The 15319-nt window shown below is 50.8% G+C and overlaps 1 protein-coding gene across 5 annotated transcripts in view; it reads right to left on the reverse strand.

The window, feature by feature from the left end:
- Positions 1 to 15319, reverse strand: part of LOC104631064 (GTPase HRas) — a 44295-nt gene that overhangs the window by 1676 nt on the left and 27300 nt on the right. For all 5 annotated transcript variants that reach the window (XM_075754836.1, XM_075754833.1, XM_075754832.1 and 2 more), the window contains 4 exons: positions 8922 to 9075; positions 4060 to 4238; positions 1605 to 1764; positions 755 to 879 (listed from right to left, as the gene is read on the reverse strand). In XM_075754836.1, coding sequence (XP_075610951.1) covers positions 760 to 879; positions 1605 to 1764; positions 4060 to 4238; positions 8922 to 9032 — 570 coding nt within the window. In that variant the 5' untranslated portion in view covers positions 9033 to 9075 and the 3' untranslated portion in view covers positions 755 to 759. The remainder of the gene's footprint in view (positions 1 to 754; positions 880 to 1604; positions 1765 to 4059; positions 4239 to 8921; positions 9076 to 15319) is intronic.

The following is a 15319-nucleotide window of genomic DNA, read 5'->3' on the forward strand; positions in this document are numbered from 1 at the left end:
ATAAACTCATCATTAAAAAAAAAAAAAAAAAACAACAAGGAAAGAAAAAGAAGAAAAACAGGCAAGTGAACATGGACAATCTGAAAAACAGTTTCTGGCTCCAGCACGCACAATTTATAAAAGCAAAACGGCCCCCTTATGGCTAATTCTCAACATTGCATCAGTTCCGAATATCCCAGGGGATGTATCTAGTGGGGAAAACTCTTCTGAGGAACACAGGACTTTCAGCATGAGACAGTCTGTTCTGAAGCTTTAGGACAAGGTAATTTACATGAGTGCATTAGGAGACAATGCACTCACCCAGCTCTTTATCTGAACTTTTCTAGGGCCAGTCTGGTGAACACATAGCGAGCCGCACACCTTCAACACCAGCTTAGCTCCTCTTTCAGAGGGCCAGCATGGGAAGGAGCTTTCCGGGGAAAGCACAACAAAACACATATTTTTTAAATTCAGTTCTGTATAATTTTGTTCCACAAAATGAGGGGGAAAAATAAACAACCCTTTCCTCCTACACACTTCCTCAGGAAAGTGGGAATTTTAACTTACCTGTGTTTTGACAGAAAAATGCTATTTCAGTCAAAAAGGTGTTTCATTAAGAAATACCCGTGGCTGAAATTGTTTCCTGCTGCATTTGTTTGCAGATGAGTGCATCTGCAGTCACCTCCTGCCCTGCTTCCAATATATTGCCGCTGCACCCCATCTCCTGCTTCCAATATAAGCCTGCTGCACCCCATCTCCTGCTTCTAAAACTCACCATAGTCACGATATCACACATTTACAGTTCATGCAGCCAGGGCCGCTCTCATCTGGGGGATTCAGCTTGCGCAGCTTGTGCTGACGGATCTCCCGCACCAAGGTGTAGAAGGCATCTTCAACGCCCTGAAAGAAAAGCATCACTTGAAGCAGTTGCCCACTTCGAGAGGGGACCGTGGAGAGAAGAGAAAGCTCTGCTCCCCAGATAGGGGTCTCTAGCTCTGTCTTCCAGCAGTGCAGATTGCAGAGTTAAAGGCACAAAACCAAGCTGGGAAGACTAACAGGGATCTTAGTGTGGCCCCCAAACAGAGAGCGAGATTGAATGAGCAACCATGAGGCCAAGGAGCTCTTAAGTCCTTGAGACTAATCAGCTTTCAGCAGCCTAAATGAGGTCTACCACCCAAGAGAAAAGCCACCACTAGACCACTGAAGGTATTAGCTGCTCCATTCCCACCTTTGTGCTCTGGGAGCCCCACATAGTCCTTCCAGCACTGGTACATTCTGCCTATAGGTCTGCCAAAATAGACCATGGATGAGGTTAGCCAAGTCCCCTGAGCTTAGCTGACCTGCAGTGACTATGGGGGTTATTCCAGAGCCTTGGAGAAAACCCTGAGAAGGCATCTTCCCTTCGCTGCTGCCAGAGCATGAATTACGCACTTCTCTGGATTGGAAGCTCAAGCCCGGACAGGGGAGGGAACGTCCTGATGGAGCATTTAGCCTTGAGGAAGCAACTAACCCTGGTCCTTGCACCCATCTGTCTGCAAGGTGGTGTCTGCCCGTTCCTGCCTCTCCAGGACAGCACTGGAGAAAAGAGAAGAAAAAGAAGATTTTGTTTAAAACCCTCCTCCTACCTGTCTGGTTTTGGCAGACGTTTCTATGTAGGGGATCCCATAACTCCGGGCCAGGTCCTGTGCTTGCCGGGTCTCCACTGTCCGGGCTGGTAGGTCACATTTATTTCCCACCAGCACCATGGGAACATCATCAGAGTCTTTCACCCTCTTGATCTGCTCCCTGCAAAAGTAAGACGTGCCAAAGTGAAGGGAGAAAAGGCATCAGGAGGCAGCTGCAGGACACTCTCCACCAGCTGCTTTGTCAAGAGTTAACAGCTACGCTTCGTTCCTGCCAAGTGCCTTGTGTTGGGCTTTCAGGAGAACGTAACTGACCACGGCACGTGAGTAAACAGCAAAATAGCTTGGGCACTTTTGGAAACGAAAACTAAACATACTTCTGCTCTTTACATGCAACTGTTTACAAAACACAACTTGAAATTATGACAATCTATATTAAGACATGAGCTTAAGATAGTTCAAGCTAAATAAAAATGAATACTTAAGTAGTTACCTGTGTTATTTCCAACATTTTAGATCAAGTAATCCCCCTGAACGGGGATTAAAAAAAAATAAAATCACCTGCAACCAGAATTTGCTGAGCTGATAAACCAGCTTTTGGCAGCCATAACCTTTTCTGCAGATGCACAGGCAGTATTTGCTTCCTTTCAGTGTAGTTCAGGTCACCCAAAGTTGAGAAACCAACTGGGAAGCAAAAAAGCTGTAATGCTCGCTTCTTCATTCCAACCTCAAATTTAAAACTAGGTGGGTGAGGATGAGATCTACCACTTCTAAAAATCTTAAAGGCCATTATGATTGCGAACAATCCATTCAATTCCCTCCTGATACATAACTTCCTTTGCTTAATAAATCATTTAACTTCAGATGCAAAACAGCTTTTTTTTTTCTTGCTCATGCATCCTGAACATTTAACATGGTTTTATTTAACTAATAAAAGCATCATTTAAAATGTTGATTTCTACATTTTAATTGAATTCAGATTTCCATCCAAAAGCAGCTGGACATGTATCACACACAAAAAAAATCAATCATCTTTTTTTAACGCAGTAGAACATAGAAATGAAGTCTGACTATATGTATGATATGCCATACAGCCACTTAAATGTTCCATGTAACATCCTGATCAGCAAATGCAAGTACTAAATTTAGTGCACAGGCTACACTTAGCTGAAAAGAGATACCTCCTAATGGTTACTAACCAGGCAGAGCCAGTGTTTCTCTGGGGAATATTCTTTTAAAAGTGCAAACATAAAGAGCACAGGCGAAGCAAGATGAAAGCTGGTGATTTACATCATGATTAAAACCGGGGTTTGAAATCAAGCCATCCTGTGAGTGATTCACAGACACCAGCCCCGGCACAAGAATGAATGCTACTGAATCCCTCAGGTGCTTTAGGAAAATCCCATCCTTTGTCCTCCGGTTCAGCTAAAACAAGCCAAATTAGTCCAACCGTACAGTTATTACACTGAACACACCTGCTAGCCGAAGACTGAGACATCTTGACAGCTCGGAGCAGCGCCTCTGACTACAGAGCAAGGAAGGGCTGTGCCCGTGCTCAGAGCTACAAGGATTATCTGAGACCCAGGTTTATGATGAGAGGCTGGGGTACACAGTCCCTTGGTGGGCAGTGGACAGAGCAAGGATAGGCAGAGCCATCTCTTGCATCCTCTGCAAGTGCCTCCCATCAAAGTCAAGCCTCAAAGCAGAGATCCCTTCCTAAGCTAGCATTGGGGGAACCAGGGAAGACTCCCGCTGCATTTATATCATCTCCTTTGCTCTCCAGCTCTGCAGGGGTGATGGCAGCAAGGGGGGTGGAAGTGGGATGGGTAACCTGGGTGCAGCCAAAGCAGGACCATGCCAGGATGGGGTTCCTGCTCTGCCACTGCACCCCTAGTACATCCTCTTGGGCAAGTCACCTTGCTGGGGCTCCAACTCTCCTCCTGCTCTGCCTTTGCCCTGGCTGAAACCGAGCTCCAACGAGCCATGAGTGCCTCTCGCCACGTGCATGCAGCCAGCAGACCGCAGCCTCGCCGTAACGGCTGCCAGCAGGGGAAGCGGCACCCCCCTGCCCTGCCCAGCCTCCTCTCCCAGTGCCCAGGCCCAGCAGAAGTCGCTGAGATCGATTGCACTAACAAAGCAATTCCATTAATTAGGGAGGGAAGGGAGGGGGTCATAGAGGATCAGCTCTCTCTTTAGTCACCATGAACACTTAAACATTACATTACTGAGTCCCCAAAGGCCACAAGCAATCCCTTCGGATGGGTTTTATTAGAGTCACTGACATTAGCCGTCTGCTCTGTCTCTTCCCTGGGGAATGGCCACTTGAGCTAATTGTCTTTGCTGGCAGCCGGTGCTTCCACCATGAGGCCTCATCTAAAAGGGAGGGCAGGAGGGTGCAGCGGCAAGGCCTCCCCTTTGCTCAGGGCAAGAGGGAAGGGGCCCTTCCCAGGATACCAACCTGTACTGGTGAATATCTTCAAAGGACTTGGTGTTGTTGATGGCGAAGACGCAGAGGAATCCTTCCCCTGTTCTCATGTACTGGTCTCTCATGGCACTGTACTCCTCTTGCCCTGCAGTGTCCAAGATGTCTAACAAACAGGTCTCTCCGTCAATGACAACTTGCTTTCTGTAGGAATCCTGCAGGCCAGGACAGCAAGAGAATGGGAGGAGGGTGCATTAAGGGAGGGTCCAGCCAAGCGAAGGGATGCAGCGAGTGCATCCCTGGGAAGATGCCAGGTCACACTCTGCCTGGATTTAGATCCCATTAAATAGCCAACTCAATTTGTTTCAAAATGGAAGGAAAGGAAAAAGAAGAAAAAGAAGGAGAAAAAAAAAAAAAGGAAAAAGGGAGCAGCTGAACAAGTTTCCCCTTCTCTGGCAGAGCCACAGAGAAGACAGCCCCTGGCTTGCTCTCCTCATTCCCAGCCCTGCCTCTGGCAGAGCAGGGGCAGCTTTGTCCCTACCACATCACATAGCCCTCGACAACTATTTTCCTAAGCTTTATTTAGTCCCAGCTAAGCCCTTCTGCTGCCGCCCTGCCCAGGTGCTGGAAGGGGACACCCAGGAAAGGCAGCTCCGGCTGGCCAGGGCTTCCAGCCACAGTCTGCAATCTGTAGGGCTGGAAGGTGTGTAACATCACCTGGAAATCCAGCATCTCCAACACATCTCAGATCATGCACCAGAGGCGATATGCCACCAGTAAGGCTGGAAACTGGGCTTGATGGTAAAACTCTTCTTCAAACATGAGAAAAAAAATATCATGCTGTGAGAAGGGTGTTTCCCACAACCAGTCTGTGCCTAGAGGGCTCCAGGAGAGGCAGGGACTATCCAGGCAGGTCCTTTGAAGTTGGGGGTTTCCTTGCAGCAGAGGCAATCACAATTTATCACAGATGTGAGAAGGCCTGGAAATCACCCAAGGCATCCCTCAAAAGGTTTCATCTTCAAGGCGGGCTCCTCAAAGCACTGCTCCTCCCCACCATGCCTCTCCTTTGTGCCTGGTCTCATCAGCAGGGATGCTGCTGGGGCAGCCCCTGCGTGGAGGAACAGCCTCATCCCTCTCCGATAGCCATCTCCCAGGTATGGTGCAGCATCCTTGACTCTCAACAAAAGAAGGAAGCCAAAACCAAAGGTATGAAAAAGGTGCGAGTCAGCAATATGACCTTGACAGTGCTTTGCAGCCACTCACAGAGGCTACAGCTGCAGTTTAAAATTAATTCAAACGTCTGCTGCTCTTCCAATGACCACAACAATGTTATCAGATGAGCTTTGCAGGTCTGCAAACAGCCAACACAGCAAAGGTCACTGACAGGACCAACAGCAGCACACAAAGGGAATGGGGCTAACATGGCCTCCACCCTTTGGTTCATTACTACAACAATGTCATCTACTGGGGCTAATTAAAGTCTTTCCCTCACTTTGCAGAGAGGACCATGAAATCAGAGGACATCAGATCTGCTCTGCCGTGACCTTCTCAGCTGTGCCTTCCCAAAAAGGGGACTGATGACCCACTGGGAATAAGCGTGGAGTGATGGGCTGGCTTCCAGCCAACCACCCTGAAGGCAAGTGGCAGGCTGCCCTGCAGGGATACGCTCCCATTTCTAATCAATACTGTATCTGCAGCCTCCTTGGTGCAAGGGATAAGAGCACTAGTTCCACCTCCAGGGTCCCAATGCCTGGCAGGGACCAGCAAAGGGGACCCCAGTGCCTGCTCTACCCAGCAGAGCATCCTCCCACCCCTGCGCCCTGGTTTGCATCCAGAGGACCAGCCTCTCAGCACACATGTACACAATTAATTGCCAAGTCCCCAGTTACAGGAGGTCTCACCAGCAGACCGCACACCTATGGAGAAGCAATCCCACACCTCAGCTCAGGTTATCAGCAGGCTGCCCATAAGACAAGCCAGCTTGCTAATGAAGCAAAGGCATTAAAAGTTTTACAGAGGATGCTTTGCACCCCAGTCTCCAAAGAAAGGGGACAAGCTCTCCCCACCCTTGCTTTGTGTCCAGCTTCATCTGACCACTCTGCCGGGGATGCTCAGGATGGCAGCTCAGCCGTCCCTGCCACACTGCCAGGTGACCTGGCTGCCACTGCAGGGGTAGCTGCCACCAGCCCCCATGTCCAGCCACCGGCACCCTGCAGCCTCAATGCTCCTCTGCAGCCCCCCATGTCCTACCCCACCTTCTTGCACAAGGGAAAGTGGCCGGCCCCGGCTGTGAAGTTGCGGGTGGCAGAAACATCTGCGTGGGGTTCACACTCAGGATCCCAGACGGATGCTGGGAGCACCCCAGGTGTGCTGGGAGACCAGGCCATTTGTTAAACACTATGGTCAGGATATGACCAGAGGCTTAGGAAGCCTGTTACTAGCTGACTGCTAAAAGCTGGAAGACCTAAGAATTTCTCAACACAGTCTGACTCTTGACTCCATCCCCACTCATTAGCCATGGGACGCTGCCAGTGGCATACATTTCCTTGGTGCCTTGGCCCTGCTGTTCCCAAACTAAAGGTCTTAAGGCTCCTCAGCAGCCCAAGAGCAGGCGTGCAAGCACGTGCTGTAGCAGGTCAGTCAGCGCTGAGTTACAAAGCCAGACATTTGCATTAGTGAATCGGGAGGCAGGAGGGGAGCAGGCACTCCATCGGGGTCTCTGCCCCAGACAGGGGACAAACTCACTTCTTGACCCCTCCTGCCCTGGGAAGCATCTTCTCAGTGCACCCTGACCCACTCGCACCCCCCCTTGGCCTGCGCTTGATTCACTTAAGCAACAGGTAAAGCCTTTGCTCCGTGCACGTATACTCTTTTTTTGGCCTTTTTTCCTGCTCATTTCAGCATTGCTGTGCTGTTTGCTAGCTGGCTGAACAGTCAGAGTCAGCTCCTGGGTATGATCCAAAGCAGCTTAGTCACAGGAGGGTGGTTTATTGGTCACATTCGGATGGCTGGCAGGTAACTCTCTGTGCGTCCTAAATCCCAATAAAATGAAGCATAATTAAAAGGAGTCACCCTGGAATGACTAAGAAGATGGCCGGGGTGGGGGGGATGTGGGGCATGACCAAGGGACCTGCAAAGGCATCAGGGCTGGTGGGACCTGCAGGTGGAAAAGCACCAGGGGTGAGAAGGGTGAAGAACAGCTCGTGGCTGCTTTAGAAAGAGAAGAGGAGGGGAAGAGCAGAGTGAGGCTGGGGCAAACAGGGGAGGACAGCAGGCATCTCCTGGGCACAGCAGGAGCAGGCAGGGCGAGGAGGGTGTGCTGGGAAATGCCATGCAAGGTTTACATTCCCCACTGCCTGTTTACATGGACAAAATTCCCTGCAGGGTATGTACAGGGGGCAGGTGGCCGGAGATGAAAAAAATAGGATGCCAAAACCCAACACATCACTGGGTCAAAGCTGCCTCTGCCCACCCTAAGGTCCAAGAGAGGACCCATCCATGCAGATGTCTCCCCAGGGAGGTTGTTCGCCCTCAGAAGCTCTTTTGCCAAAAACAATCTGGAACGGGTTTCTAAGACAAGCACACGATGCTACTGGTGGCAAGCACGTGAGGGGAAAGGAGCTGGAGAAGAAGGCAACTGCGTCCATAAGCAAGGTGTGGCACTGAGACTCGGGAGCCCTTAAATTAAATTCCAGTCTCTGCTGCAGACTTTCTAGGTGACCTTGGCCAAATGACGTAACAGCACGTGCTTTTAAGTGCTTTCTCTCCTTTCCATCTGTAGGATTGTAAGACTATTTCTGCCTTTCTACCAAGCCTTGTCTTGTTTGTTTATGTTGTAAGCTCTTCAGGGTGGGGACTACACATACAACACCTACCAGAATAGATTTCTGATCCCAGCTGGGGCCTTTTAGCCATTATGATAATAATAACTGCAGCAACCACAGCTGCATTTATACACATCTGGTAGAGAATCCTTTAGGACTGCAGACAGGGAGGTTATTGTCCAAGAGGCATGACAGAGCTGTAATTTGCCTTCCCAGGGTGGACTTACTCCTCATGCAGAGCAGTGGCTGCTGCCCACATCTCCTCCAAACAAAGGTGTAAGTCATGCAGAGGGTAATTATCATCTCGCTAGCAATGGTGAAAGGAGTATGTTTTTAAAAAGGAAAAAAAAAAAAAAGCTTAATGGATATTGAAGACCAGACCCATCTCCACACAGCCTGGAGGAACACAGGGTCCCTCCCTGCACTCCAGGCAGGGTGCTGAGCTAGACAGGCCAGAGGTACCATCCATGCCAACTATGAGACTCATACATCAACCTTTAACTCCTCACGATGGAGCAGAGGCAGCACCTTGGGAACCACAACGGTTCAGCTGCTCAGCACGTCTCGCTCAAACTGCAGGACATACATAATACAACCAAGATGTGATAAAATCCATTTCATCATTAAATCTCAAAACATCCCACATGAGAAGTCAATATACTTACTCTGATTTCACAGGAGGAGACAGACACAAAATGGCTCTTCAGTCCCAAACCTTTAACCCCTTCCTACACTGCTGTCTCATCAGAAAGGAGGACTTTTGTGCTGCCTCTCAGCCACTGCCCACCTATGCCTGCTGCTGCTGCCTCCCCCTCTTCCCGCTTTTGCTGCTTCCCTCACCATCTCCCTTCAGCAGACACCCCTGTCCTTCCGCAGGAGGCACAAGTCGGTCACTGCGACCTCTGAACACACACATAGTGACTCAATAGCTCTGCCAAGCAGAGGAACATCCCTGCTCAAGTTCAGACTTGAGACCAAGCCGAGCATGCTCTGGGTTAGAGGCAAGGTGGAGAAGAGGAAGAAAGGAGGCAAGAGGAAAACACGCAGACAGACCCCATGCCCAGAACGGCTTACCTCTATTGTGGGGTCATACTCATCAACAAAATGGTTCTGAATGAGCTGTATTGTCAAAGCACTCTTCCCAACACCACCAGCTCCCACCACCACCAGCTTATATTCAGTCATCTTCCAGCCGACCCCAGCTCAGGACTTCCAGGAGCACCACCACCTGCAAGGAGAAACACCGCCGCCACGTTAGGAGAGGGTGTCCCTCCCTGTTGCTGCCTGCTCTGCAGTGGGGCTGAGCGGTCAACCCTCCTTTTCTGCCAGGAAAGGCAGAAATCTGCAAAGCACAGCCTCATTCCTTGGGTATTGACTGTTCCCAGTGTCTTCTGCACATCCCAGGAGTACCCAAATGCTGCGAGGTAGAGACACTGAGGTCTGGGATCTGGCACACTGTAACACGGAGACACCTAATTCTGCAAGGCAGAGGTGAAGGGACATACCCCTTAAGGTTTGAACGGTCTTTTAAGTTGCTTGACTTCAGTAGGGATTGAGGATGGGACAAGGTAAACCCACTTCACTGCTATTCTGGATGGCAAAGAGCCACTTCTCACTCCCTCGGGTAAAAACCAGCAAGCCACCACCAGCGATGCAGCGTGCTTTTAATGTAGCTTTATGACATTGTTCATGAAATTGCCACCACACAGTATTCTGCTCCAGGACCACCCTTGGTCTCTCATCTCAAGCTCCCAGATGTACCACCCTGGCGAGCCTGGCCTGGAAACGGGGAGATGGTGGGATGGCCCATTGTCCCAAGGGTCAAGGGCTTTCTTACCTTCTTCCCACCCAGCACACTGACTACCCTGGGAATCTGGCCAGAGAAAATTAAACTTATCTCAGTTTATCACCCTGTATTGTACCTCCACGATCCACCGCCTTTCTTTGGCTTTTATGGTCTGATGTTCTGGGGTCTCAAACGTGAGATAGCCTCACCTAAAACCATGAAACTTGGTCTAAAAGTACAGCACAGAACTGCAGCATCCAGAGCTTAAATAGCTCTGCATTTAACCTAATACTCTCTGCTAGTAATGAAGATTACTTATGAAGGCAAAATAATCCATCAAACTGAATACAAAACTATGTTTATCCTGTGATATGCTGAAATCCTTCAGCCACGTCTGAATGCAAACTTCACACACTCCCCGAGCAAACTTCAAGAGGTAAGGGAGTGTTACTGATAAGAAAACAGAGGTACAGGCTGTGTAAATTAAAAGTAAACCCAATTTAAGAGGTCTGGTTTTGCACAAGTGCTCAGCACTGTCTCCGATTTGCCTTGTGTCGAGCTGGCAATCCAAAATCGTTAGATTTGAAAGCCTTGGCCAATGCACTTTGGATGTCAATGCCCACGGGAGCGGGGAAGAAGTCCCAGCCCCCCCCACCCCAATATGCTGTTAGCTCCATGTCTTCACCCTCAAAGCTGCGTTAAACCTCAAACCACAGGGCAGGTTTGAGATGGCGGCACATCCGCACCCTCTGCCCATCCTCCAGCAAACGATGCCTCCTGCTGTGCTGGCCATCACAAGATGGAGGAGGATTGCAGAAGAGGCACCCCTGCTCCCATGAGATGAAGCTGGCATGCCCCACAGGGGAGAAAGAGATGATATCACAAAAGGTGCTAATTGGGAATTATGACTAGGGTCAGGGTGAACCTGCAAACCACAGTTCTGCAGCACCGTGTACTTGCCATGGCCCTTCAGCAGGAGAATTCATCCACTCCTGACCTCCTCCCTTAAATTTCTGCTCCCAACTCCACCAAGAAAGAGGAACTTTAACTCACGAAGATTACAAAACCCCGAAGGTTTAAATAGAAATCCACCCTCATTGGACCACAACCCCTGCCCGCTGAAAGTCACCCCAGGGTCAGATACTCATCCACAGCCATCATCTGTGAGCTCTGGGGAAGCCACCCGAAACGCAGCAGTTAGTGGGAAGATGAGCTCCTGAAATCCGGGAAGCTGGTACAAACTGTGCCGGCAAAGGCCACTCTAGACCCAGTCTGCATCGGATGCATTTGCTAACACAGCAAAGATCTAATGGAAAGGAGGCCAGAACTTTCTGCCTTCAATCCCCACCTGACTGCAACCTTAAACTACTCAGACAGTTCAATCACCCACTTGAGCTGGGAGCAGACAGACACAACCGCCTCTTGTCAAAGCCCTTTTCTGAGCTGCTATCTCCGTAGTGGGAAGGCAAAAAAAGCTCATGCCCTTCTCGGCATCCAGGATCCTGAAGAAAGGCAAGGGAGGGGGTGCAAAAGAGCAACCAGAGCACAAACACGATGCCAAGCAGGACCTCTGGTTGCTGTGCCATTCTTCATTGCTGGAGAAGCTGAAGGTCATTAAACACAGTGGAAAAGTGGTGATGGTGGGGGAAATGAGGTGCGAATAATGTGATAACCTAGGTTCATGCACAAAAGTGCCACTGCTTCCCAGAAAAGTCCAATGTGCCTCTGTTCTGGTGGCCAAGGAAGAGATGCAAGGCTACAGGAAGAGATGCAAGGCTACAGGAGACAATCTAATTGACCACACACAGGTTGCTCTGCTCTATTAATGCATGCCCTCACGTATATGAACTTCTCACATATACTACCTTCTCCGGGACAAGAGAGATCCCCACCCCAGGCTTCTCATCTCTCTGGGATGGGAAGAGACAAGTACCATGAGAGACAGTGACAGAGGAGCAAATGCTGACTGACCATCTCCACCAGCACTGCTGGCCAGGAGGGGATTGTTCCAGCAGCAGAACAGCTCCACAACTGAACACAGAGGGGTCTTGAGGGTCTGAAGAAACTCTGCAACCAACTCCCATCTTTCATATAGAGCAGGGAGATCTGCAACCCCTAGCAAAACACACAGCAGCTGCAAATAAAGGCCTGCAGTGGCTATGATGAATCTTGCTCTGCATCTGGTGCTGATGATGGAGCAGCTGCTGCGATGATGCTCAAGAGGAACTGCACAACCACCCAGGTCTACGGGACTTGCTAAGACAGTGAGAAAAGCCTAGACTCAATATGGGGAGGAGAAGACATGAGTCCTCAAGGAGGAGGTCCTCCCTCAAGACCACCCCAGTGGAAGGCACTGCTTGGCCTATCCCTTCAGAAGATCCCCAGCCCACAGAGACACACCAGCCTCCTGGTCCACACTGCTGCAGAAGGTGGGGGCTGAGGCGGTCAGCCATGGCAGCTTAAGGGTCTTACCCTGCTCCAGAACTCAGCTGAGCCACTGAGCTCTGCTTCACAGCAGAGGGGCAACTGCACATCAGCAAGCCCTGCACATCACCACCCCAGCCCAGAGCTTTGGCTCCTCCACAGAAACAGAGACCCACGTCTCCCTGCTCCGCACCTACCCAAGAGTCAGGGGAAATGAGGGGGGCGAAAAAGCTGTTGCTCCCTACCACTCATGGCCAGCACATGGACAATTTACATACAAGAACTCTGCAACATTGTTGTTTGCTCACTCACACCGTACCTAGAAGGTGCTGGCACCTCAGCTAACTCTTCACCACCTGCACACCATCCTCGCCCTGGCAATGGCAGGAGAGATTCTGCTGCTTGCAGAGGATGGTGAGTTCAGCCCACCCAACTATTTCATACCATTGCTGCAAAACATTTCCTAATGTAGAGCGAGAGTGCGGGGAATGATGGACAGCTCTGGGCGTGAGCGCTGCCTGAATTAATGTGTGCTAAAATCAATGTTCAGACGAGCTTACTTCCTTTCCCAAAGGATCCATGATGCAAACTCTTCACAGGGAGCGTGCAGACCCAACTGCTCTTGAGAGCACCTGCAAATGCCACAAGAGAGGGAGCCTGGCCAAAGTCTGCAGGGAAAGCAGGGATTTCCATATGGCCAAGCTTTGTTACAGAGTTGGGCAGCTGGTCTTACCCCTAAGTTGACCTCACCAACACCGTCTCATAGCTCCCCATCACGCTCTTTGCTCCTGAACATGGGAAGAGCAAAGCTGGTCATCGACACACAGACTGCTTTTGATGGAGGGGTGGCTGTTCCGCAGCACCACATGAACATCACCACGACAGCATGGGCTGGTTCAAGGATGTGTTGGTTTTGCGTGGCAAGGTTTTGGTAGCGGGCGGGGGGCTACAGGGGTGGCTTCTGTGAGAAGCTCTAGAAGCTACCCCTGTGTCTGATAGAGCCAATGCCAGCTGGCTCCAAGACGGACCCGCCGCTGGCCAAGGCCAAGCCAATCAGCGCCTCTGTGATAACATATTTAAGAAAGACAAAAACAGTTAGAGAGCGCTTTTGCAGCCAGAGAGAGGAGTGAGAAGATGTAAGAACATCTGCAGACACCAAGGTCAGTGCAGAAGGAGGGGGAGGAGGTGCTCCAGGCACCGGAGCAAGATTCCCCTGCAGCCCGTGGTGAAGACCATGGTGAAGCAGGCTGTTCCCCTGCAGCCCATGGAGGAAGGATGAGGGGGTGTAGAGATTCCACCTACAGCCCGTGGAGGACCCCACGCTGGAGCAGGTGGAGACACCTGAAGGAGGCTGTGACCCCGTGGGAAGCCCGCGCTGGAGCAAGCTCCTGGCAGGACCTGTGGATCTGTGGAGAGAGGAGCCCACGCCAGAGCAGGTTTGCTGACAGGACTTGTGACCCCGTGGGGGACCCACGCTGGAGCAGTTTGCTCCTGAAGGTCTGCACCCTGTGGGAGTGACCCACGCTGGAGCAGTTCGTGAAGGACTGTAGTCCGTGGGAGAGACTCACGTTGGAGCAGTTCGTGAAGGACTGTCTCCCGTGAGAGGGACTCCACGTTGGAGCAGGGGAACGATGAGAGGAGTCCTCCCCCTGAGGATGAAGAAGCGGCAGAAACACCGCGTGATGAACTGACCGTAACCCCCATTCCCCGTCCCCCTGTGCCACTGAGGGGGAGCGGAGGTTGAAGCCGGGAGTGAAGTTGAGCCTGGGAAGATGGGAGGGGTGGGGGAAGGTGTTTTTAAGATTTGGTTTTATTTCTCATTCCTCTACTCTGTTTTGCTTAGTAATAAATAACGTGAATTCCCTCTCTAAGTTCGGTCTGTTTTGCTCATGATGATAATTAGAGAATGATCTCTCCCTGTCCTTATCTCGACCCATAAGTTTTTTTTTCATTGTACCTTTTCTCCCCTGTCTAGAGAAGGAGGGGAGTGATAGAGCGGCTCTGGTGGGCACCTGGCCCTCAGCCAGGGTCAACCCACCACAAAGGAACAGCCATCCCAAAGACAATGTTTCTGGTTCTTCTAAAAAAGAGGCAGGGAAGAGAGAGCAGGGCTCCTGCTGGACAGATGGTAACACACACACGAAGTTTTCACGCTCAGTCTGGGGACACATTGGACGGAGATTTACAGCCTGTTGGTTGTTGTGAAAGCTTCTCCTGATCTGAGGATTTCCAGGAGGATAAACAAGAATTTCTATTTCTCAGCAGCTAATGCAGAGCCCAGACAGAGCTGACCACAAAATAACAGAGGGAAACATGAAAGTACAGCCTCCCAGTCCCACGCTGAGCACGAACAGTGCTTCTTCCATCCTCTGCAAGCTCTTCAAGATCTGAAAGCCTGACTCAGGTTGCCGTCTGGTGTTTTCCCTACCTATCCAAATTTACCACCTCTGCACTACTCAACTGTTGCACCCCCCGAAAACTGCACAGGGCTGTTGGACAAACAGCTGAGTGAGACAGCAAGGATGAGAGCCATTCACGAGCACAATGCAGGAAGAGGAGGGCTGGGATCCGTGTGCCAAGCCAACAGCCCCAGCATGGAGCCAGAGCTGCTGCTGCTGTATTTCCTGACCTCGTGGATTTTCTCCCGTAGTGAGAGGGCTCCTGGCTCCTGTTCAAAGCTGTCTAGGAAAGCCTTGCCGAGTGCTTCCGCCTGGCAGCAGCAGCTGCTCCCAGCCCGGTAGCCAGAGCTACACAGCTCCAGCAAACAAGAAACATCTGCCAGGCTTGTGCAGGAAGCCGGGAGAACAAGCGCCCAGCCCCGATGGGCACCCGCATCCTACCTTTGTCTTGCAGGGAGAGGATGAAGGTGGAGGTGAGAGCAGAAGGCACATCTCCATACCCTCTCCCCTGCCTGCACATGCTGGGCAGCACAGAGGCTTTGGCCACAGACTGAGATGCTTGGCGCAAGCTTTTGTGGGGCTAAGACCTAAAACGGTTACAGGGAGAGACCCAGCTCTGTCCTGCAAAGAACAACCTGATGTTCTTCGCAGTTCCCCTTCTCCAGCACAGAGCTTCATCTGCAGGGGGAGTTTTGGGGACCTGACTGTGAAAGCTCCAGAAACTCACTCAGCAAAAGCAGAGGTGAGGAACTCAAAGGGCTTGGCCCCATCAGTACATCCCATTACACCACCACAGTTTCAAGAAAAGCCCAGGCATCAAGTGAAAGGGATTTGCAGTGGGGTTTCCAATGCATTCACCATGA

The sequence above is a fragment of the Balearica regulorum genome, chromosome 5 (genome assembly GCF_011004875.1).
Source record: "Balearica regulorum gibbericeps isolate bBalReg1 chromosome 5, bBalReg1.pri, whole genome shotgun sequence".
Taxonomy (NCBI): Eukaryota; Metazoa; Chordata; class Aves; order Gruiformes; family Gruidae; genus Balearica; species Balearica regulorum.